At 40.6% G+C, this 24,374-nt stretch overlaps 1 protein-coding gene across 8 annotated transcripts in view; it reads left to right on the top strand.

Moving 5' to 3' along the window:
* The window catches only part of SYNJ1 (synaptojanin 1), a 92,896-nt gene that overhangs the window by 50,568 nt on the left and 17,954 nt on the right, over nucleotides 1-24,374 (top strand). For all 8 annotated transcript variants that reach the window (XM_047874974.1, XM_047874975.1, XM_047874968.1 and 5 more), the window contains exons 13-22: nucleotides 2,357-2,548; nucleotides 4,708-4,792; nucleotides 9,398-9,538; nucleotides 9,816-10,008; nucleotides 10,286-10,444; nucleotides 11,616-11,772; nucleotides 12,389-12,506; nucleotides 12,607-12,822; nucleotides 17,528-17,606; nucleotides 21,439-21,601. In XM_047874974.1, coding sequence (XP_047730930.1) covers nucleotides 2,357-2,548; nucleotides 4,708-4,792; nucleotides 9,398-9,538; nucleotides 9,816-10,008; nucleotides 10,286-10,444; nucleotides 11,616-11,772; nucleotides 12,389-12,506; nucleotides 12,607-12,822; nucleotides 17,528-17,606; nucleotides 21,439-21,601 — 1,503 coding nt within the window. The remainder of the gene's footprint in view (nucleotides 1-2,356; nucleotides 2,549-4,707; nucleotides 4,793-9,397; nucleotides 9,539-9,815; nucleotides 10,009-10,285; nucleotides 10,445-11,615; nucleotides 11,773-12,388; nucleotides 12,507-12,606; nucleotides 12,823-17,527; nucleotides 17,607-21,438; nucleotides 21,602-24,374) is intronic.

Here is a 24,374-nt window from a genome sequence, read left to right as displayed (position 1 = left end):
GTTAGTATTATACCTTACTTTTACTAGGCTAATGGTAAAAACCCCAGTGTGACTATTTTGGATTAATTTCAGAGTACTACCTGTGATATCTATCAGCAGTGTTTCTCACACATAGTATTTGAAAAACAATGACTTATTTTTTCATACTGTAGATGAAATATTTTCTGTAACTGTAAGACATGCACTAAAATGTGATCTGAACTCTTTTAAAAAGCGTCAAAATTGGTAACAAAGTTAGAGTAAGTGATTCGGACCTAAAGATCGTTATTTTTCTTGCCTTTCCTATTCGTAAGAATCCCATGCCTTCATTTTCTGGACAAGGTTTATGAACTTGTCCTTAAACACGGACATGTGGCAAAAGGAACAAAAACGGCCAAACGGCAAAATTTCCTGCCAGAAATTTATCATAAAAAGACATCTTTTCTTCCTTTCACTGAAGATTTGGTGTCTTAAGATTTGTTTTGCTTAGTTGCTGTTCTGAACATTTTGAGAAACTATTGGTTATTTTTGTGAGAAGTTTGGAAGAGGAGGGTACTTGGATGTATTTTGAGTTATGTAATGAAATCCATTTTCTGAAACGATATGGCATTTGGGAGTGGACATCTGTTTGAACACGGGCTCATTTCTGCACATTGAGGTGCCAACCAGTTAAGAATAAGCTAGAAAATTTTTACAACTTTTTATTCCATTTATAAACTGATCTGACTTAATTCACACAACATGGCCGCATGTTTTCACACAATTCATTATTTGTCTTGCTGAGTATTTTAGGCTGTTAAATCACGATAGAACTTGTATTTTGATAAAGAGTGGATCCCAGAGGCTGTTTTCATAGTAGGAACAGTGGCAGTGATTTCACTTACAAAGACCATGTCATGGAGAATGCGTTAGGTACGGCCAGCTTCCAGTTAACCGCACCAACAGACCAGAACAAACCATGTGCTTTCATTTCCACCTGACACCTTATACGAGTAGTCACATCAAATAGGAAGAGGGCTACAAATCTGCGTGTCTGCTCCTGGGAGCAGCAGGCATGACCTTATCCACATCAGCAGTTCCCTCAGGAGATTCACGGGTCACACTGTTTTCCTTGTGATACCATAATCTGCCTTTTTACTCTAATTCTCTTGTGTATCTTGGTACCCTAAAACAATAAATAATAATCAAATCGTGTATTAAAAGGTGAGAATCATTGTGATTTCCTTTTCCTCTTGCCAGTTAGTTGCCAAGTAAGTGTTTATTCGGTTTTTAGATTGAGGTCCTGTTAAGGTTCTAGCCACGTTAAGTGCCGAAAATTTAATCAAAGAGAAGTGTGATTGAGAAGGAAGCTAGATGGTGGTCAAAAAGTATGTGTGTAAGAGACTGAGGGTCCAAATGTATTGAGCATTCATTTAACAGTGATGTGTCGAGCACCTACTGTGTCCCAGACACTGTTCTAGTCACTGGAGATAATGTAGTAAGCAAAAGAGACCACCATTTCTGTCCTCAGGAGCTTCCGTTCTTGAGAGGGGAGACAGTCACAGAGTTTGTAAATGGTGACAAATGCTATAGAGAAAAATAAAACGAGGAAAGGATATGGAAGGTTAGGGACAGAATCAAATTCTAATAAGATGGTCAGGAAAAGCCTCACTGGGAGGAGGTGAGGGAAGAAGGTCTCGGGCTTTGGAACCGGTCCGTGCAGAGGCCTTGTGGGAGCAGGCTGGCATCTTAGGGAGACAGCAGGGAGTCAGCAGCTGAGCGGCGAGTGAACAGGGAAGAGGTAGCAGATGAGGGCAGAATGGCAATGTGGATTGTGTCAGGCCTTGCAGGCCATTGTTGCGGACTTCGGCCTCTGTCTGCGTGAGTTGGGAGGGATCTCATAGTGACTTCACTCTCCGACATCTCGTTATCGTCCATAATTAGTATTTTTGTCCGGGAGCCATTCCTTCTCAAACCACCTGTCAGTAGTTAGAAGCTTAAATGTAAATGTTCTTAAATCTTTTTGTTTGGAAATAAGATTTATATTTTCGCCAGCCTTCGAACTAAAGTTATACGAAAGTCAATTGCTATGTCCCTAAAAATGTATAATCTCTAGTTTTGTACATTATAAGATGATGTACCCCTTCATGGAAAAAGAACTGTTCTGCATGCTTTATGTTGTCGCAATAATTTTTACTTTGGCTATTGTATCAAGTGCCCGTTGTTTTCAAAAATTGTGTTGGTTACTTGCATCGTGCTGGACTGTGCATGTATCTTACGCTTGTTTATGCTGCTGCTGCCAATTGTACTTGCCCTGCTTCGTTTCTCAGGTATAAAAATCGATTTCTAAAAGTGGTTTCCTGCAGCTAAAACTCTGTGGTGTTTTGTTTTTGATTAGCATCTTCCAAAGTACTAAAGAGCATGTGTGAGAATTTCTACAAGTATTCAAAGCCCAAGAAAATTCGGGTATGTGTTGGAACCTGGAACGTGAATGGTGGGAAGCAGTTTCGCAGCATAGCTTTTAAGAATCAGACGCTCACCGACTGGCTTCTTGACGCGCCCAAGTTAGCTGGCATCCAGGAGTTTCAAGGTTTGCTTTTTGTAACAGGGATTCACCTAATAAATCCTGTGACTTATTAATCTATCAAACAAATGTAACACTTCATAATATGACTTACTCTCAAAAAGAAACTTGGCTTTATAAGTATGAAGGCCAGACCTTTAAAGAAGAAAAACTAGTTCTGTTTTTATTCTTTTATTTTTTTTTTTATTTTTTTTTTCAACGTTTTTTATTTATTTTTGGGACAGAGAGAGACAGAGCATGAACGGGGGAGGGGCAGAGAGAGAGGGAGACACAGAATCGGAAACAGGCTCCAGGCTCCGAGTCATCAGCCCAGAGCCTGACGCGGGGCTCGAACTCACGGACCGCGAGATCGTGACCTGGTTGAAGTCGGACGCCTAACCGACTGCACCACCCAGGTGCCCCTGTTTTTATTTTTTTAAACTGACACACAGCAAGCTTATTTTGTGAGTGATAATTTTTTAAACCTAGTACGTTCCATTTTTCAAATCTAGTTCTCTGTTTAACTAAACAGATAAGAAATATTCAGGGTAGATTAAGAAAAATCTTTCGAAACTTGCTGTAACACGTGTTGGCACTTGATAATTTAGCGGTACGGATTTTTCCTTATAAAACCTTGGTCGTCATTCAGCCACCAAGCTCTTAACAGCCCGGACCAAGCACTGAGCTGATGATGCTTTTAAGATTTTAATTAGGATTATGAATGTGGGGCCTTCTTCTTTTTTTTAAAGTCACTTTGAATTCCTTTCTAAAATAGTACACATCTAGCATGTATCATGAATAAAAGCGAAGTGCAGGGGTACCTGGGTGACCCAGTCAGTTAAGCATCTTGACTCTTGATTTCAGCCCGGGTCATGATCTCATGGTTTGTGAGCCCACGTCGAGCTCTGCCCGGTCAGTGCTGTCTTCTCTCTCGTTCCCAAAAATAAATAAACTTAAAAAAAAAAAAGTGCATAGGAAAAAATGTGAGATGCAGATTTTCTTTTTTTAGTTATCTCTAATCAGTCACATCTTAAACCCTAAGGTTTTCCCCAGACTTTTATTGAAACGATCTTTTTCACTTACATTGAACCTACCTTGAAATTATAATTATTGTTGTAGTAGTGATAATATTAGAGTAGCAGCTAACACTACAGTTCTCTAAGTACTTTACATCTATTCATTTATTTCCTATAACAGACCTACTGCACAGATACTATTATTATTCCAATTCCACAGATGAGGAAACTGAGTCATAGTAAGGGAGGCAACCTGCCCAGGCTCACGCAGCCTGGTTGGTAATGGCAAGTCAGGATTTGAACTCAGGCAGTTTGGCTCCAGCATCACTGGGTCACACTGCGGCTTGTCTGGGAATTTGGGCAAGTTGCTTAGGTTCTCCAAAGCCTCAGTGTCTTGTCTGTACTAAAGGGTGAAAATAATCTGTCTTCTAAAGTGCGTGGTAAATGAGTTGATGCATGTATAATCCTTGCACGTAATAGCAGTCAATAAATATTTTTGTTATTTTTCTCAGTCTAATACTATTTATAGGCCCTTTCTAGCTACTTCTCCTTTCTGAGTCCTAGGCCACCCAAGTCCCCCTGGGCCGCTTATCTCAAGTAGCTTCTGTTCTCTTTTCGTCCTTGTCTATTAGGAGAGAGCTAATGGCTGGAACAGAGGGGTACATCTTAACCCCTGGATCTCTTTTAATTTCTTGGATTCTTCCACGTAGGACATAGTAAAAAGGTCAAGCCTCTAGTTTTCAAATTTGAGTGTGAAAATTCCTGTGTGTTACCTTTAATTGGAGATGATTTCTCAGTCACTTTGTGCCTTTTCTGAAGAATCCCTTTACTCCCCCTTTTATTCTCTTCAGCTTTTGCAAAGTGGCTTGCTTCTCTGATGCCCATGTGCAGTTTAGCAAGAGTTCTTTCAAAACGATTTCTGAAAGGACTTAAGGATCTTCAGAAATAACAGTCTCAAAGAAGAAAACTTAGGAGGCCTGAATGGAAGCTAAATTTAAAGTAATTTTGTCCCATTCGTTGGTTTTGCCTACAATTTGAAGTTGGTTAAACATAAAACACAGAAATGGACTTTATGAGGTCTGGCATTGATCTTAGTTGGACTGGGTGGGGGCGGGTGCCGTTTGACTAAAGCTATATTTTTAACAGTTTTTCTTGGATGCTTAATTGTAGATAAAAGAAGTAAGCCAACTGATATATTCGCAATTGGTTTTGAAGAAATGGTAGAGTTGAATGCTGGAAACATTGTGAATGCAAGGTAAGCCAGTAAGGTCATTTTCTAGTTGAGGGACATGGAAGGCAGATACCTAAGTAGTTGTTACAAAGATAGATTGGGATAATATATGTAAAGGTGCTTTTTAAACTGTAAAATAGAATTCTCAACCTCTCTGGTCTTAGGATCTTTCTACACTCTTAAAAATGTTGAAAATCTTAAAGAATTTTTGTTCATGTGGGTTATATCTCTAGATAGTACATTAGAAATTTAAAAATGAAAATTTCAAAACATTTAATTCTTTAAAAAACAATAAACCTATTACATGTTAGCATAAATAATACATTTTTTTCCTGAAAAGTAGTTATTTTCCAAAACAAAAATGTCCTGAGAAGGTTGGCTTTGAGTGTAGTTTTGCACATCTTTTCATTTCTGGCTTAAAACAACTGAATTCTCACATCTACTTCTGTATTAGTCAGTTACAATGTGTTGTTTTGCTTGAAGTAGATGAAGAAAATCACATAAATAACGTAGTTGGAAATGGAAAGAATTTTATAGCCTTTTGAGATTTCTTCTCTGATACTACACCAAAGCTCAACAAACAGTTCCTTAAAGGTTAGTTCAGGAATCTGGACTAACTTTATGGAATCTGAAACCATAGCAATAAACTATTGGTGCTCTATTATACAAGAATTCATTGGTCTATTTTTTTTTATCCTTGCATGATTTTGAAACATCATGTATTGGTCATTTTGAAAATATTAGTTCACTGAGTTATGTCGATCTTCCAAATCTTGGCACATTTCATTATATCAATGCATGATATTGATTAGCCTCATTACTGATCTCATCAGCAAATTCTTCAAATGTTTGGAAGCTATTAAGTTCTCAGTAGCAGATACACATTTTCCAAAATTTTCATTTTTGCTTGAAAACTCAAATGTAATCATTGGAAATAAATACTGTTGGTTGTTTCCCTTAAAAGGCAGGTTCATTTAAAAAAATGTTTGTCAGATAACCCAAGTCTGAAGAACCATAGTCTGTCTGTCATTAGTCCTTTCAAATAAAAATGGTTTTCCGTGAAAAATGGTAGCAGTTCAGCTCTCTGCTCAAACAATCAAGTGCTTCTCCAAACATCATACTTCAATATGAAGCAGAATGGACCTTGTGCATATTTCCTGTTCATCACAGATATGACTTAAGGATTGAGCTTTGATCAGATTAATGACATTTAGAAAACGATTAATAACATTTCCTGCTTCAACAGAGATATTCTTATGTGAAATGGCATTTTTTTTAACTGCAAGTACATGGCGGTAAAGACTAATGAATCATCCTAGTACAGTTCGGTGCTGGATTCATGTGAAGACGTCCGCCATTTTACTCATTGTTACTTTTGCACCATCGTGCAAATATCCATCCACATCGTGAAAAAGGCAAAAAAAGGTCTTAGTATTATAAAGATAGTTTTGACCTCATGGGTTTGGGGGAGTCCCAGAGGTGTTCCCAGACCACACTTTGAGAACTGCTGTTCTGAAGCCTTATTACAAATGCAAATTACTTAAATGGAACTTAAAGCTTAAGTGTTTTATTTTAAGAAAGTATGCTTGCTTTTAAAGTTGAGCAATTGCCCATCTTTTGTGACATTTTTAAAAAGATTTTCAGAGTAAAATTATGAGCTGAAATAGTATGAGATAGTCATCAATCTTGCAAATGACATTTTTTTCCTTAGCTTTATTTTTTTAATTTTTTTTTTAAATCTTTATTTTTGAGAGAGAGACAGCATGTGAGCAGGGAGGAGCAGAGAGAGAGAGGGACACACAGAATCCGAAGCAGGTTCCAGGCTCTGAGCTGTCAGCACAGAGCCCGACGTGGGGCTCAAACCCACGAATTGTGAAATCAAGACCCTCATGAGCCAAGGTCGGATGCTTAACCGACCAAGCCACTCAGGTGTCCCTTTCCTTAGCTTTAAGTAAATAACATTCATTCAGGGAAGTAGAAGAGAAACGCAACTGCATTCATTTTGCTGATTTGAATCTCTTTCCTGAAAATACATATTTAGGTTTTAAAATAGAGCATACTCTTATTGTTCCTGGTACCAAATTGTTCAATTGATTATCTGTCTAGAGTTTAATCAAATTATTCCTTAGTAAACTGGTGATTATTCATTTCTTTAACCAGTATCTATTGAGCACCTACTCGAGGTGCTAAAGATACATTAATGAATAAAACAAAAATCCCTACCTTCATGAACCTTCTATTCTAGCTGAAGAGACAGACGATAAACAGTAATTGTAATATGTAAATTACCGGCATGCCTCAGAGATACTGTGGGTTCAGTTCCAGACCACTGCAGTCAAGCAGATATGGCAATAAATCTAGTCAAATGACTTTTTTGGCTTCTCCGTGCATACAAAAGTTAAGATTACCCTATACGGTAGTCTGTTAAGTGTGCCATAATAACGTTACGTGTAACAGACAATGTACACATCTTAAGTAAAAAGTACTTCACTGCTAAAAAATGCTAATCATCATATGAGCTTCCGGCTGGTCATAATCATTGACCACAGATCACTGTAACAAATATAATGAAAGTGAAAAAGTGTGAAACGTTATTAGAATTATCAGAATGTGATATGGAGACATGAAGTAAGCAAGTGCTGTTGGAAAAATGACACTGATAGGCCTGCTTGACACAGGGTTGCCACAGAGCCTCAGTCTGTCAAAAACAGAGTATCTGGGAAGCATAAGCAAGCGAATCACAATAAGACAAGGTATGCTTGTATGTGGTGTGATAGAAGACGGTAAATGGACCAGGAAATAAACAGAGGTAGAGGGCATCAGGCACGTGGAGTTGCGGGGCTGGGGGGCGGCTTGAATGAATGATCAGGGTAGGGTTCACTAGAAGATGACCTGAGAAGTAAGCTGGATAAGGAGATGAAAAGCCATCATTCTCTTTTCAGAATCCGAGTTGCGGTGGGGGGATTCTGGTAGGTAGAGAATCCATGTGCTGGCTTTGTATTTTGGAGGTGGTGTGGCGGTGTTAGATTAGATAAATGGGCGTGGTGTCATGTTCAGGCTTACCACTTATCGTGTGTGTGACCTGGAACTATGAGAGACACTCTTTGGCTCTCCTTTAGAGTTTCTTGGGGGTTCTTCGGAGGCTCAAACTTACTACACTGAAAATTTATAAAGACTTCAGCATTTACACTACCTTCTTTGTATGAACTGTATTTCAGAGAAAATAGTTGAGAAAAATTCTTTATAGAGGAATTCTAACTTAACTACAAATGCCTATGGAATGCTGAAATTATAACATCAACATCACGCAACCCCTGATGAAATAATGGCAGTGATCGGTAGATGCTAAAACCTTAGAAGGATTAACGGGGGGACTTTTCATTATAAAGACTTGATTAGAGGGGCACCTGGATGGCTCAGTTGGTTAAGCGTCCGACTTCGGCTTGGGTCATGATCTCACAGTTGGTGAGTTCAGGCCCCATGTCGGGCTTTGTGCTGACACCTAGGAGCCTGGAGCCTGTTCCGGATTCTGTGTCTCCCTCTTTCTCTCTGCCCCTCCCCCATTTGCACTCTCTCTCTCTCTCTCTCTCAAAATAAATAAACATTAAGAAAAAAAAAAGAGTTGATTAGATTGTCACAGTCTGAACAGTGGATCCAGTGTCACAGCACAGAGATTATGTACTTCTGCTTTGATGCAAGTCTGACTGCACTAACCATGAGGTTATTTTTGCCAAAACAAATAAATAAATTTAAATGAGTTTCTTAAGCTTCTGCATTAACCAGTGTAAAGTAAATATGAGAGTTAGAGGGACAAGTGAAGATACTATGAAGACACATCCGTCAAATCCAGACTGTTGAACATTTTACGGCAAATGGCCCAACTTCTTTAAAAAATAAATAGTATTTGAAAGGGGATGAGGTGGGGAGGGTTGAGGGACTATTAAAGATTCAAGAGATATAACAAGCAAATGCAATGTGTGGGCCCTATATGGATCCTCTTTTAAAGAAATCAACCACGAGAAGACATTTTTTTAGATAATTGGGGAAATTTAAATACGAACTGATAGTGTTAAGGAATTGTGTGATGATGACATCGTGATTATGTGAAAATAAAAATGCCCATTACTTTAGATGATGTGTAGTGAAGCATGTATGGGTGAAATGGCGTGTGTCTTGGGATTTGGTTTAACGTATTCTAGGTCCACGCATGTGCACGCGCGCGCGCACACACACACACACACACACACATACACAAAGTGGGGGAGGGGGTTGGAAGAAAAAAATGGCAAAATGTTGATAATTGTTGAAGCTCGGTAATAGGTAGAGGAAAAAGTACAGCTTGAGATTACTCAAATGGTGAGCACTCGTTTCATAAGTAAGCTCAGGTTTTCTTTGTGAAAGAGTAATAGATTTGGAAGTGTGGCGATCTTTTGGCTAAATCTCAGGTTTTTCTTTTTAAAGGAAACAAAAACAGCTTACATAAAGATGTCAGTGTTGGTGTGGATTTCGGGACTGTTGGTAGAATTACTGAATTTGGGTATATAAAGATGTAATTGCCAGTTGTCTTGTAAAATAGGCTATTTTGTCCATATCTTTTAAAAAGATTCCCTTTGTAATGTTTTCTGGTAGCACAACAAACCAAAAGCTCTGGGCTGTGGAACTGCAGAAGACCATCTCCAGAGACAACAAGTATGTGCTGCTGGCTTCTGAGCAGTTGGTGGGCGTCTGCCTGTTTGTTTTTATCAGACCCCAACACGCTCCCTTCATCAGGTCAGTGAACAGGGCGCTGTGCGCAGGCTCTTTCCCACCCTCGAAGTAGCCAGAAAAAGACCTGGAATGTGTGTTGCTTCAGGGAAACAATTACTCATGCATCTTGTTCTTAAATGTGTTTTTGATGAAAGAGTCACCAGTCATTCCGTCACACCGTCTCACAGCCTTGTCCTTGAACTACAGCTGTACGTTTGTGTCCTAGACCTTCCTAATGTCTTATGCGCACAGAACTGTGTTGGCAGCTCGGATCTTGGACTCAGAGTCCTTTGTTTTAAAGGGACGTTGCGGTCGACACCGTGAAGACCGGAATGGGAGGCGCCACTGGAAACAAGGGGGCCGTTGCGATACGGATGCTGCTGCATACAACCAGCCTCTGCTTCGTCTGTAGCCACTTTGCTGCGGGCCAGTCCCAAGTCAAAGAAAGAAACGAAGATTTTGTAGAAATAGCGCGAAAGTTGAGTTTTCCAATGGTGAGCTCATACTGCTTGTTCTTGAAGATGAAGCTACAAAGTGCACTTTAGCTTGTTCCAAATTCTCTGTCAGCTTTTGAAAATTTAAGATACTTCTTAGAAACATCAACGATTTTCACCTAAATAGATGCTTCATGTGTTCTTAGTCTGGGGTCAGATAAACAGGGCCTGGCCGGCAGGGGCGGGGGAGCGGCGAGCGTATCTGAGGCAAAGAAATAGTGGTAAAACATGTTTCATATTGACCGTTTAGATCTAAAATGCTTCTCCTTGCCTCCAGGGAAGGATGCTGTTTTCCCACGACTACGTATTTTGGTGTGGTGATTTCAACTATCGCATTGATCTCCCTAATGAAGAAGTTAAAGAGCTCATAAGACAGCAAAATTGGGATTCTCTTATAGCAGGAGATCAGCTTATCAATCAGAAAAATGCTGGACAGGTATACACATACTTAAGATACTTGCGTTGAGAAGAAGGGGATCTTTTGTTATGAAACATGCTTTCCTTAATCACAGTGTTGCCTTTTTTAAAATCCCTTGGAGTCTATACTTAACTACATATCTCTAGTTTAATAGATATAGAATTACCTTTCCTTAAAGACAGAAAAGAACAAAGGAAGATTCATAATAACTCCCAGGAGGAAAAATATATTAAGTTTCTGTAAGACTCACTTTTTTTTTTTTTTAATGTTTATTTATTTTTGAGAGAGAGAGATGAGATAGAGTGCAAGCAGGGGAGGTGTACGAAGAGAGGAAGACACAGAATCTGAAGCAGGCCCAGAGCTGTTGGCACAGAGCCTGACGTGGGGCTCGAACTCAGGAACTGCAAGATCATGACCTGAGGTGAAGTCAGACGCTTAACCGACTGAGCCACCCAGGCGCCCCAAGACTCTCTTTCAAGTAGAAGAGAATACATTTTTGATTCTTTCTTTTTGAGTAATAGTGAATTTAGAATCTTAGTCTTCAAAGCTACTGTTTTTTTAATGTTTATTTATTTTGATAGAAAGTGAGAGAGAGAGAATGAGCAGGGGAGGGACAGAGAGAGAGGGAGACAGAATCCGAAGCAGGCTCCAGGCCCTGAGCTGTCCGCACAGAGCCCGACGTGGGGCTCGAACTCACAGACCGCGAGATCGTGACTTGAGCCAAAGTCAGACGCCCAACTGACTGAGCCACCCAGGCGCCCAATATATTTTTTTAAGTAAGAGGTGATTAAGGCCCCTTGATATCGTGCCTTCGTGATCATCTGACTTAAATTCTAACACTTTGGGCCCCACTTCACATTTTAGGCCTTATTGCCTCATTTGAGAATAAGACATCAGACTATATATATGATTTCTAAAATCTGTCATAGTTTTGGTTTTTGTAGCTTAAAGGTCTGGTAGAGTTCCCTTATTCACATTTTTGTACTTTGCTTAATCAGAGGTCAAACAAGTGGCATGAACAAGTCCCAGGTTATTTTTTCTTACCTTTTGTTCCATTCAGTTAGAAGTGTTCATCTGATGGACACAGATTTTGTGTGAATCTCCGGCATATAGTAGACATGTAGTGAATGGCTGCCTGCATGAAAACAGAACTTTTTTTCTAATAACTTACTTTGTATGTTTATTTTAGATTTTTAGAGGATTTTTAGAAGGAAAAGTTACCTTTGCTCCAACATACAAATACGATTTGTTTTCTGACGACTATGACACCAGTGAAAAGTGCCGCACCCCTGCGTGGACAGACCGTGTCCTCTGGAGAAGAAGGAAATGGCCTTTTGATAGATCAGGTTGGGAAATGGACTTCTTCATTTAAATGAGCTAATGCAAATTTTATGAGGAAGAAGGGAATGATACAAATATCAAGGGAGGAGGGCTGTTTTTTTTTTCAACAAAGGTTTGCTAGAATAGAATAAATAAAATTTAAATATAAAACAGTTTTTAAAATATTCTCAGACTTGCTTATAATAATTTAATTTTTTAGTGTATTTTCTTTCCATAATTCCATATAAAGAGAAGTGAGGAAATTTCATGTTTATGAAATTTCAATGAAAATTTCAATTGAGTGCTAACGAAGGTTTTTAATTTGAATAACCAATATGGTTTGTAAATATTATGAACTGCTACTTGTCTGTTGAATTACTTATGAAACACTATTTGGCTTTTAAGTACTCTCAGAAATAAAGCCTTATCTTAATTTTTACTAAGTAAAGCATAAAGTGATAATTCAACCAAAACACCTTTCTAACTTAAAGGTATCTGGACTTCCTGCCGATTAACAAGTGTATCAGGGATCCCAGCCTCAGACAACTGAAGCCAGTAAAGCGAAGAAGCTTGCTCCTTGCTCCCCATGATCTGTCACGCGCCTGTGGTTTTATTTTTGTTTTTGTTTCATTCTGACTGCAGCTGAAGATTTAGATCTTCTAAATGCTAGTTTTCAAGATGGAAGCAAAATCCTCTACACGTGGACTCCTGGCACTTTGCTGCACTACGGAAGAGCCGAGCTAAAGACTTCTGACCACAGGTTTAAACAGTCTTGGTATTTCTAACCGTGCTTGAAATTTACTTGAAATCCATCCTTTAGTAAACATTTCTAACACATCCATCTCCCTTTATGCCTTAAGGCCTGTCGTTGCCCTGATTGATATAGATATATTTGAAGTTGAAGCCGAAGAGAGGCAAAACATTTATAAAGAGGTGATTGCAGTTCAAGGTCCACCAGATGGGACAGTGTTGGTCTCAATCAAAAGTTCTGTCCCAGAAAATAATTTTTTCGATGATGCTTTGATTGATGAGCTTCTGCAGCAGTTCACAGATTTTGGTGAAGTTATACTCATAAGGTGAGTAAAATATTTATTGTCCAAAAGCAGCTCATGACTCATAGATGTTTTCTACATTAGAAATTACCTTTCTATTGTTTGAACAGCATTTGAGTACAGTAGACCCTTGAATAATGTGGGAGTTAGGCACACTGACCGCCATGCAGTCCAAAATCCACTTAGAAGCTCTGAGTCCCCAAAGACTACCAATAGCCTACTGTTGACTGGAAGCCTTAGCAATAATGGAAACCGTCAACTAACACATATCTTATGTGGTATATGTCTTCTATACTTACAATAAAGTCAGCTAGAGGAAGGACAATGGCGTTATGAAGTCATAAGCAAGAAGACATACATTTACGGTACTGTACTGTGTCGAGAAAAATCCATGTATAAGGTGACCTGTGCAATTCAAAACTGTGTTGTCTGAGGGTCAACTGTATTTTTATTTCCAAATTACAGGAAAGTCATACTATAGAAATGTTATTTCAGAGAGTTCATAGGTTTTGAAACTGAATTACGTTTATAGAGTTTAAAGCTGAATAGTGAAAGTTTTTATGAACAATTGATGAACAAAAAATATGTGCACTTTGGGACGCCTGGGTGGCTTAGTCGGTTAAGCGTCTGACATCGGCTCAGGTCATGATCTCACAGTTGGTGAGTTCGAGCCCCGCATCGGGCTCCGTGCTGACAGCTCAGAGCCTGGATCCTGCTTCAAATTCTGTGTCTCCCTCTCTCTCTTCCCTTTCCCCATTCACACTCTGTCTCTCTGTGTCTCTCAAAACTGAATAAACATTAAAAAAAAATTTTTTTTAAACATTTATTTATTTTTGAGACAGAGAGAGACAGAGCATGAGCAGGAGAGGGTCAGAGAGAGAGGGAGACACAGAATCCGAAACAGGCTCCAAGCTCTGAGCTGTCAGCCCAGAGCCTGATGCGGGGCTTGAACTCACAGACCGCGAGATCATGACCTGAGCCGAAGTCCGACGCTTAACCGACTGAGCCACCCATGTGCCCCTAAAAAAATTTTTTTTTAAATATGTGCACATTTAGGTGTGGTTATATATATCATACAATGTATAACAAAGCCCTATGGCAAAATGAAGCTGTGATCACTGTTTTATTTTATATATATATATATTTTTTTTTTTTCAATGTTTACTTATTTTTGAGAGAGAGAGAGAGAGAGAAAGAGAATGAGAATGAGAATGAGCCAGGGGTGGAACAGACAGACAGGGAGACACAGAATCAGAAGCAGGCTCCAGGCTGAGCTGTCAGCACAGAGCCCGACGCAGGGCTCAAACCCACAAACCGTGAGATCATGACCTGAGCCAATGGCGGATGCCCCACTGACTGAGCCACCCAGGCGCCCCCATACTGTTTTATTTTTTTAAGGAGAGTTAGGAGTAAAGCAGAGTGACTTTTCCTCCCTTAGTTTAAGAAATTTGATGTTTTAAGTAATTTTAAGTACATTTGATTTCCAACTAACAGAGAAGGCAGCACAATCAGATCAGTCAGGAGTCATCCAGTCCAGTCTTCGTTTCTGTTATTGACTTACCCATCTGCCTTTTGCAGAACCAGATGCTTCTTCCCTTGTTTAAAAAACATGTTCTTTTCCAAGTGTCCAGCAGTTCTGAAAGACTGCGTGTGTTTGAATTTCATACGGAAGGGACTTGACTCCTTTCTGTGCTTTGCATCTACTCAGTTAGGTATGTTTTGTAGATATTTGGTGGACACATCTCTGTACTGGGTGGCCTAGTCCACAGATTGAAGATAGTGTGCTTCTGTAGAGCAAGAAGCATGCGGAAGAAACCTGGAGTCCTTTCAGAGAGTAAATGAGCAGATACAGAAGAAATTGCATTTATATTTCCCTCAGATCTTCTAACAAAGATCTACCCCAAAGCTTTAAAACAAAACAAAAAAATTTCTAAAATCCTAAGGCATTCGGAAGTATATAGTGAAATCTCCAGGTTTACAGATGACAGAAAGCTTGGCCAAGTATAGAAAGCCAAGTTACCAGGAGCCTGATGTGGGCAGCCTAGGAGCAGGTAAGTGTCCTCGTGAGCAAATGCAAATTATGGAACTGGGCTAGAGAGAATAAAGGGTGAAGGACTCTGAGACAGGAAAAGGACCTGTCTTTATAATTCAGTCTTGAAGCGGGGCGTCTGGGTGGCTCAGTCAGTTGAGCATCCGACTTCGGCTCAGGTCATGATCTCACGGTCTGAGTTTGAGCCCTGTGTCCAGCTCTATGCTGACAGCTGGGAGCCTGGAGCCTGCTTCGGATTCTGTGTCTTCCTCACTCTCTGCCCCTCCCCCGCTCATGCTCTGTCTCCCTGTCTGTCAAAAATCAATTAACATTAAAGAAAAAACAGTCTTGAAGGAACTTGGTGTTAAATTGGAGCCAGGAGCTTTCCCCAAAGTGCTTGTCATCTTTAGAAAAAGTATTGGTAACAAAACAAGGTATTACCCTAACATTATAAAACCATGCATGCCTCCACAGGTGGAATATTCTGGTTGTCACACACCTTCAGGCAACCAAATTATTTTCTATTTCTATTTCTATTAGAATAGAAAAAGCAGACAATGGAAGTAAACAAGGAGAGGACTACTGTTGCCAGTAAGGCTAAATTGATCATTACCTTTTGTTCTAGAATAAGACTATGGTTTAGGAGTGACTGAAGTCCTTTATATGTAAATAAGACATTCCCTGGAAATGTGAATAGGACAAATTTGGTATTTATATTAATTGGGGGGAAAATCTAGAAGTTTTTACCCTAGTGGGTGAAAATAGGAAGAAAATGCAGCTTCTCAAAGACCTACATATACATATGTGTGTGTGTGCATGTATATATACATATATACATACATATATATATATACACACACACATATATATACACACACATGGATATTATATATACATGGATATTAAAACCAAAATCTCTTGTTAAGTTAAACATCCATAAGGAACACATTGCTAATTAAGGGTAGGATCAAGAAATTAGCACTGCCATATGACCACAAATGCTTTGGTACCACTATCAAAAAACAAACACAGTAGACCGCCCCCCCCCCCCCCCCCCCCCCCTATCCATGGTTTCAGTTACCTGAGGTCAGCTGTGGTCTGGAGGCAGATGACCCTCCTCCTGATGTAGCATCAGAAGGTCACTAGTAGCCTCATGTTACACGACAGTGCCTACATCACTCACCTCACTTCATCTCATCACGCAGGCATTTTATCATCTCCCATCCTCACAAGATAAAGGGTGAGGACAGTACGATAAGATATTTTGAGAGAGAGACCACATTCACATAACTCTTATTACAGTATTTTGTTACGATTGTTCTATTTTATTCATGTTGTTAATTTCTCACTGTGCCTGATTTATAAGTTAAACTTTATTGTAGGTATGTAGGTAGAGGAAAAAACAGTATGGATAGGGTTTGGTACAATCTGCAGTTGCAGACATCCTTTGGGGGTCTTGGAATGTATCTTCCATGGATAAGGAAGGGGGGGGCTATTGTAAATGTTTGGAGTCAGGGGGGCTAGTGCCGCATAAGCGCAACCTTATAGTAGTGATTTTAACCTTTGGAGGAGAGATCTTCTCCATTGCCAACAGTATGAAAAAGATCCCCTTCATAGTATTTAGATAGGAATGATGTTCTGTGTCTTTCAAATGGTGGCATCTTGCAGCTTAGTAACTTAACATGCCAAAGAAATTGAGTCACTTATCTTGGTCATATTTGGGTGATTGTAGAAATCTGTAGAAATCAGGCCTCTGATTTAAACAGGGTAAAGTACTTGTTCCTATTTCTCTTTTTAGCCTCTTCCTCTTAATATCCATAAGCCATGCCTTTGAATCCTAGCTTGTGTGTGCATGCACGCACGTGTGTACGTGCACATATTTTCCCCTCATCTTTGAAAAATCTGCAGGAATTTCTGATCTTGATTTGTATAATCGGAGAGTAGTCCAATGTGTAAAATTGTTTCTATAAATAAGACTGATAATGTTTTTGTTTTACTCTTTTTTGTGCGATAACATTATTACATGTCAGTGATCGTCTTAATTCAGAACTTACTCTAATGTCCTTTTAGTTTTTTTCTTTTTGGGGGCTTCTTATTTCAAAATTGCAAACTTAGAGTCATAGCAAAGGCCATTGAAGTCCCAAGAGAGTAAATGGCTGTCCCCTGCATAAAGACAAGGACCATAATACCCTAAGGCCCTCTGGGGCCAATCAGATATGTGTATTTTAATGACAACTCCCCATCTTCTTTCTTGGTCAAAGGAAATTTGCTTCAGAGATGTCATGGAGACCTTGAAAATACATGGTGCTGGACTCTGGGGTCAGGAAATTTGTATTCTAGCCCTGTAACGGAGTCTCGTTGTAGAGTGGCTTTGAACAAGCCACTTTTAACCTGTGGCCCTTTTTGCCTTGTGAGTGAAATGAAGGATTAGATTAGCAGGATCACAAATGGAGGGCCACAGGGCCCTTCTTCTGACAGGCTGTTGTATTAGCATGGTATTTGAAAGAAATTTGAATTCGAAAGCTTTGAGAGGCAGAGTGCCCTCTCCAGGCCACCAGTGGCTCTACTGCTCTCCCTGTTGTGTTTTACTTCCTGGCCTCCATAGGCCTTTGTTAATCAATAGTCATTGGGCTGGTTGTTGGACTAATTATATCTAAGGTATTAATTATTTTTGGTTGTTTATGTTTCTCTTTCTTGAAGATTTGTAGAAGACAAAATGTGGGTTACATTTTTGGAGGGAAGCTCTGCCTTGAGTGTTCTGAACCTAAATGGTAAAGAGGTAGGTAGCATTTGTTGATTGTAAGCCACTTTGAAATTCTGTATCCAAAGATTATAATTTTATAGCCATGCAGCAGGATTATCTAGATGTATTTCCAGTGCAGAACTATAGAAGACCTTATGGTGTGCTTTAATATTTATTATTTAGACTAGGTTTCTGACCAGCTTGGAATTATTTTGGTCCTCCCTAAAGATACTAACAATTGGTAACAGACTAAGAAGAAAATGTGTTTACCACCCAACTTGGTTTTTATTATATAGAAATTTTGTTAAGTGGAATAGATATTCTGGCTCATTCATAGTAGGAAAGATTTCTATCGAATGAAGAAAATGCCTTATTTATAAGAAAACAAGGGAGGAAGGTACTCTTTATTCCTAAGAACTTGTTTTCTTGGCTTGGATCATGGTACCCAGATACCCTTTTCAGGTGTAGGTAAAATAATTCCCATAGATAACAAATCCATCCCACCAAGATATTTTAGAAATTTTTAAATAGGTATTCCTAACCTGTGACTTAACATGTTACTGATGGAGGAAATTTACATCAATTTGGCCCGGAATAGTTTTATTTCCATAAAGTGCTGTATCTTTCAGTTTTTTCTGAACGCTTTTAGACACATCCTGTTTCTAAGTATGCGATCACTAGACAGGATAGACTAAAATCCGGGCCTAATTTCTCCAACAGTGGGCCACTCATAAGGACTTCCCTGTGCTTCCTCTTCTGTCGCATTATTTCAACTTCCTTGGAGAAAAAAATTTCCACATATACATTACTTTTGAAATAGGTTTTATAGGGTTCTATTTGCTTGTTTTTCCTGAATGTAATAGTAATACACTCAAGCAAAAGTAAATCATGAAATACAGAAAAGTATAAAGGAAGGGCGCCTGGGTGGCTCAGTCGGTTGAGCGTCCGACTTCGGCTCAGGTCACGATCTCACAGTTGGTGGGTTCGAGCCCCGCGTCGGGCTCTGGGCTGATGGCTCAGAGCCTGGAGCCTGCTTCCGATTCTGTGTCTCCCTCTCTCTCTGCCCCTCCCCCACTTACTCCCTGTCTCTCTCTGTCTCTCAAAAACTGAATAAATGTTAAAGAAAAAAAAGCATAAAGGAAGAAATAATGAAGAACACTAATCCTACTATTGCAAAATAATTTCTCCTCACCTTCATCTATGCATATATATTAAAACCAATGAGATTATATATACATATGTGTATGTATCAACACAAGTGGGATATATGTGTACACACATACATGCATATACAAGCACAAATGAGATCGTGTTATAAATACTGTTTTCTTACTACCTCTTTACTTGAGACTGTATCATGGCGTTTTTCTTTATGAGCAAATAAGGTCACTTTTACTCTTTCCGTTAATTTTGTTGCATGGACAAATACATAAATTTATTTAACAAACTCTTATTAATAGCAGATTGTTTCCAACTTTTAATTAGCAAAACCAGCATTCCAGGGAAGCCCTGTGTACACTATAACTTTGTGTGCCTATCCTGTTATTCCTTCCCTGAGGATAAATTCCTAAATGTAAATTTGCTGTGTCAGAGAATATAGGCAGTGTTACAATCTGACGCTTGCTGCCTAATTGCGCTTCAGAAGGAGTAGATCTAATTCTGTTATGCCTCGGATTACCCACCATCTACATCCTAATCGATACTGGGTCATGTCTAACTTTGACAGTCTGAAAAACCAGTAGTATGTCATTCCCATTAAGATTCTGATCGCTGCTTAATTTAGTGGTCATCAGTACTTTCTCAATGAATTGCGTATGTCCCTAGCCCATTTTTCCCTGGTGTATAAGATCTCCCTTGGCGTTAAAATTTCAGTCCCTTTCTGTGTATGCTGCAGATGTTCCTGTCCATCTTGTAACTTTGTTGTCCTAACTGTATGGAAATTATTGAGTTTTAAATTTAACTCTAGCTTTGGTCTCTTCAAAAGCGTGTCCTCGTCCCTTAAGGGTATAAATATTTAAGAGCAATTCTGAATTTGGCCTTCTTTGTCAGCTTGCTCCTTTGCTGAGTATTTCTTTTGTCCCTCTCTGTTTTATATTTTCCCCTCTTCTTCAGCCCTGTCCCTCACCCTCAAGTCTAGTTATCTTTGTTACATTCTTAGAAAGTACCCACTCTTAGCTCCCCAAAACTATTTTGAAAATTCTGTAAAAACGATGTTTGTGGAAAGTGCGTAATAATATTTAATTTGTCCTTTTGAAAGCTAGATATTTTCAACTCTCTTGTCTGTTGCCTTTGCTAATAACATTATTTCAACCTGAAATCTTCTAGGATGGAGTCCCATAAGAGCTCTTCCATTCCAGGGAAGAATCTAGAAAAAGTAGCTAGCTTAAGTGGGGGCCAACCCACAGGATGACCTTCTTGAGCGTGTTCTTTAAAGACCTGTGAAGCCTGTTGCCAAGTTCTGGAATGGAATTGATTTAGGCTGATAAGCAAGTAAAGAAAGGATTACTAGTTTCTTAGAAGGCTGACTTCAAAGCTTAGTGTGGACACTAAATTACTGTTAAAAACCACTGTAGCATTCAGGCCAGCAGCTTTCAATGTCTCCATCCTGTGCCTTCAAGGAATTCTCATGTCGATAGCACTTTGGGCCAAGGAAGATCTGTACCCACAAAGGTGCCAGCTGTCTTCACAGCATGTCGGTCACAGCTACACAGTTCATTTGAAAATACCAGAAAAGTTCACTTATTTTATATGCTCCAGAAGCTCTTTAAATGAGGAAAGTTGAAACTGTGGGAGAGAGCTTGCATTTTTTTTTTAATTTTTATTTATTTTGGAGAGAGAGAGCACGAGCGGCGGAAGGGCAGAGAAAGAGGGAGACATAGAATCCGAAGCAGGCTCCAGGCTCGGAGCCATCAGCACAGAGCCAGATGTGGGGCTTGAACTCACAAACCATGAGATCATGACCTGAGCCGAAGTCTGATGTTTAACCGACTGAGCGACCCAGGCGCCCCTCCCCCCCCCCTTTTTTTTTTGAGAGCTTGCATTTTAGAAAGCAGATTAGTTACATGGTATGGGTTTTCAATGAAAATGGCTTTCAAGTGCACAGCCTCTGTTTGACCAGGGAGTCTTTTTTTTTTAATTTTAGTACGTAGTTATTTATTGAGAGAGACAGAGCCTGAGCATGCGAAGCGGAGGGTCAGAGAGGGGGAGGGAGACAATCCCAAGCAGGCTCCACACTATAAGCTCAGAGCCCGACGCAGGGCTCGAACTCATGAACTGTGAGACCATGACCTGAGCCAAAATCAAGAGCCGGTCGCCCAACAGAATGAAGCACCCGGGCACCCCTGACCAAGGAGACTTGTGGCTGTCTGCAAGTGTTTTGAAACTATTTTTTGAATCCATCAGCAGGACAGTGTGACTTAATCATAACGTGTTTGAGTGTTTTAGATTATACTTTTGTCTAAAAGGCACTCACATTTATAAGAAAGGTGGAGTGCCAGTCTGTCTCTTCTGTAATTGTTTCAGGTGGGAACAGTCACTGAATATCAAAGAAAGTATGAAACTATGTAGCGAAACTGTCAGTTAATTTACATCTGGCCAGGGAAAGATACTGACTTACAGCAAAGGAAACCTGATTCTGCGTGCATCCTAGAAAAGAAGACCTTAGATTTAGCAACACAGGCTTTTAAAGGAGAAACTGGGCATGTTTATACTAGTTAAAAATTCAGTATATGTGAGACGGTGTACGTTGAATTGAGTCTAGCTGAAGTAAGCCTATACTGTTGCATAGTATAACCAGAGCAGTCACTTGTTTTCCAAGATAATTTTCATGCCAGTGAATGTTTATCTTACATCTCTTCTTACCAACTAGTTATTGGGTCGGACTATAACTATTACTTTAAAAAGTCCAGACTGGATCAAAAATCTGGAAGAAGAAATGAGTTTAGAGAAAATTAACGTTCCGTTGCCGTCATCGACAAGCTCTACCCTGCTCGGTGAAGATGCGGAGGTCACAGCAGATTTCGATATGGAAGGTTTGTTTATCGAACGCATTTCCTTCTGCACCTCTAGATAAGTGTCCTTCCCATCCGCAAAGTCTCAGTCCCCATCTCTGTCTTCTTGTAACACACAGAACAGCATCAGTTAGATTTTGTTTTGCGTCGTATTGCGTGTAGTTTGCCGGTACCTGGACTTCAAATTGCAAACGTATTTGCCCTTCTGCCATTGAAAGGATAAGATCTTTACAAGTGCTAGTTCATGTCCGTGTACGACAGGGGCACCAATTGGTATTTCTGGTGTGTGGTTTGCAACCACTAATTGCAGTTAAGGTAGAGAGGGAGAATTTCAAAGCGCGTGTTCTAACAACAGAAATGAGTTAAAAATAATGACGATAAAAGAAGGTATATTTCAAAGCAATTTTAGGAAAGATTCTCAAGGCGGCTAGGAGCACATGCATTTGAACGGACCCATATAAATGTAGCCATCTCGAATTTAGTGTTCAGTTATCTGGGCAATAGTTTCCTTAAATGTGATTAAGAAGTGCAGGTGCTTTCTAATGCTATATGCTGTATTTTTCTAGCATGTTTTCCATTAAAATGCATGCCTTAGTTTATAAAATGACAGTCTATCATACTGTGAGACCCTGTACATCTAGAGAACGCATTAAGAGTTGACCGCCTTAGGAGACAATGCCAGTTTTCCCTTTTCTCTATTCATTTGTTGACTTAGTCCACACATTTATGTCCTACGTTTTATGTGCCAAGTGCACACCGGGTGCTGGAAATTCAACAGATGTCAGCCTTGCCCTTCCAGAACTCCTAGCTTAGTGGCGTTACAAGTGAGCAGGTAGAGAGAATCTCGTGACAGCGATGCAGTGGCGAGCGACTCTGGGAGTTCACGGGAAAGTTGCCCAACCCGGATTTGGGAAGTTGGGAACGGTTTCCCAGAGGAATTGAAATTTAAGTTGAGAATCTAAAGACTGGGTGAGAATTAGATGAGAGAAGGTAGAGAGGGAAAACCAGGAAGAAGGGATGTGCAAGACCACAGTGGGGAAAGGCTCAAAGTTCTTCCATAAATATGCTCGTGAGGGAGTAAACAGAGAGAAAAGAAAGCAGGAGGGGAGGCAGTGGGGGTGGGACATGGATTTGGTTTCGATCGTGTCAAACTGAGGTGCCTTTGGAGCCTGCTGGGCCCACATGTAGGCTGTGGGTACCTGGGCCTGGCGCTCCAGAGAGCCCTGGGCTCACGGGGCAATTATAATGGCAGTGAAAGCCATGGCTAGTCATTAGCTTGGCCAGAAGGTCTATATAGAGATGGGAGAAAACCAGTCCTGGGAACGAGCAGAGAAACTCAGACTTCAAGGACAGGCAGAAGGCAGCTGCTCGGAAAAAGAAAATGAGAAGAAACAACTAGAAATGTCAAAGACCCAAGAGGTTGGCATAAAAATCAAGGCAAGAAATGGTAACAAAGGAGGCATAGTCAGTGGAGTCCTGTGTCACAGAGAGAGGAGGAGAAACGGGGACCACAACTCGCCCTTTGGATTTAATAACAGTGAAAGCGGCTGTTGGTGACACTCATGAGAGTACTTTCAGTGCAGTGATGAAGCCAGATGGTGGTAAATGGAGGTGTGGGTAGAAGATGAAGAAGCGGAGAGAGTGTCTGGAGACAGCTCTTTAAAGAAGCTAAGATGGGGGTGGCGGAGAGAAAAGGGCAGTTGCTCCAGGGAGATCGGGGGTCCAGGGGGTGCTGTTTGAAAGGTGAGAGGCTTGAGAATGCTTAGCGCTGATGGAAAGGGCTGATGGTGTTGGGGACCATCAGGGCAGAAGGAGTGGGGGCACAGGTCACTGAGAAAACGGGGGAGGGGCAGAACCCCCTTTGTTTCCCCCACAAAGACCTAAGTGCAACCACGGAGTTGGACTCCAGTTTGGCAGCAGGTTGTCGAAGGGGACGGGGGTCCCATCTTAAGACTTCTCTTTCCTCTGTGAAGTGTTAAAAGTTGAGGCTATCTGCAGGCCTAGGGCAACCCGCCGTTTGGGGAAGAGTCGAGAAGTTTTCGAGATAAAGCTCCTGAGATGGAGTTTGGCGGGAGCCAGTCACAAAACCGTGGAATTGCCAGGCAGCTTTGGGATCCCAGAGGAGGCTGAAGACTGCAAATGTAATGCCACCGCAACCGTCAGCACCCCGTGACCAGCAGCAGCCCAGGTGCAGCCACAGAGAGATTAGACAGTGCAAATGACAGGTGGGACAAAAGAACAGTGCATGGGGGGCGCGGGGGTGGTGGAGGTGAAGTGCCCTGGAATGTGAAGTCACCTTCAGAGGAGCAGAATCCGACAGACAGGGGCTGAAAGTAGAGGGGGCCCAAAGGCCTGGATCCCGATGAAGTCCCAAGAGGAAAGAGTAACTGAGAGCGAGAACCAGAAGGCTGGGAGCTAAGGGTCAGAATGAAGTGTCGGGAGCGTATTTCGGAGGCGGTGCCGCTGTGAGGGCTGTGTGTGTTTGAGCGGAGGAGAGTGGAAGGACAAGACCAAGGCATTTAGGTTGTCCGTGCGTTACCGCCGATGCGAACTTTGATGTCACCCAGAAAGATGGTGGGACCCGACTGCCATCCTGCTCTCTGCTTAGTCCTCAGTGAACGGGTTCAGGTGACCAGGAGGATGGAGGTTGGAGATCATGACAGCAAGGAGGTATACGGGGTGTTCCGTAAGCTCCCGCTGGCATAGCCTCAGAGAAGTTTGTTCAGGACTGGAAGGTTAATGTTCTGAAATTGGAATGAGGTTGCCAGGGGCACCCTGGCTGTACTTCCCAGCC

Source organism: Prionailurus viverrinus, chromosome C2, assembly GCF_022837055.1.
Source record: "Prionailurus viverrinus isolate Anna chromosome C2, UM_Priviv_1.0, whole genome shotgun sequence".
NCBI lineage: Eukaryota > Metazoa > Chordata > Mammalia > Carnivora > Felidae > Prionailurus > Prionailurus viverrinus.
Note: the sequence above shows the minus strand (reverse complement) of the source record. Positions and strands in the feature narration are given on the sequence as shown.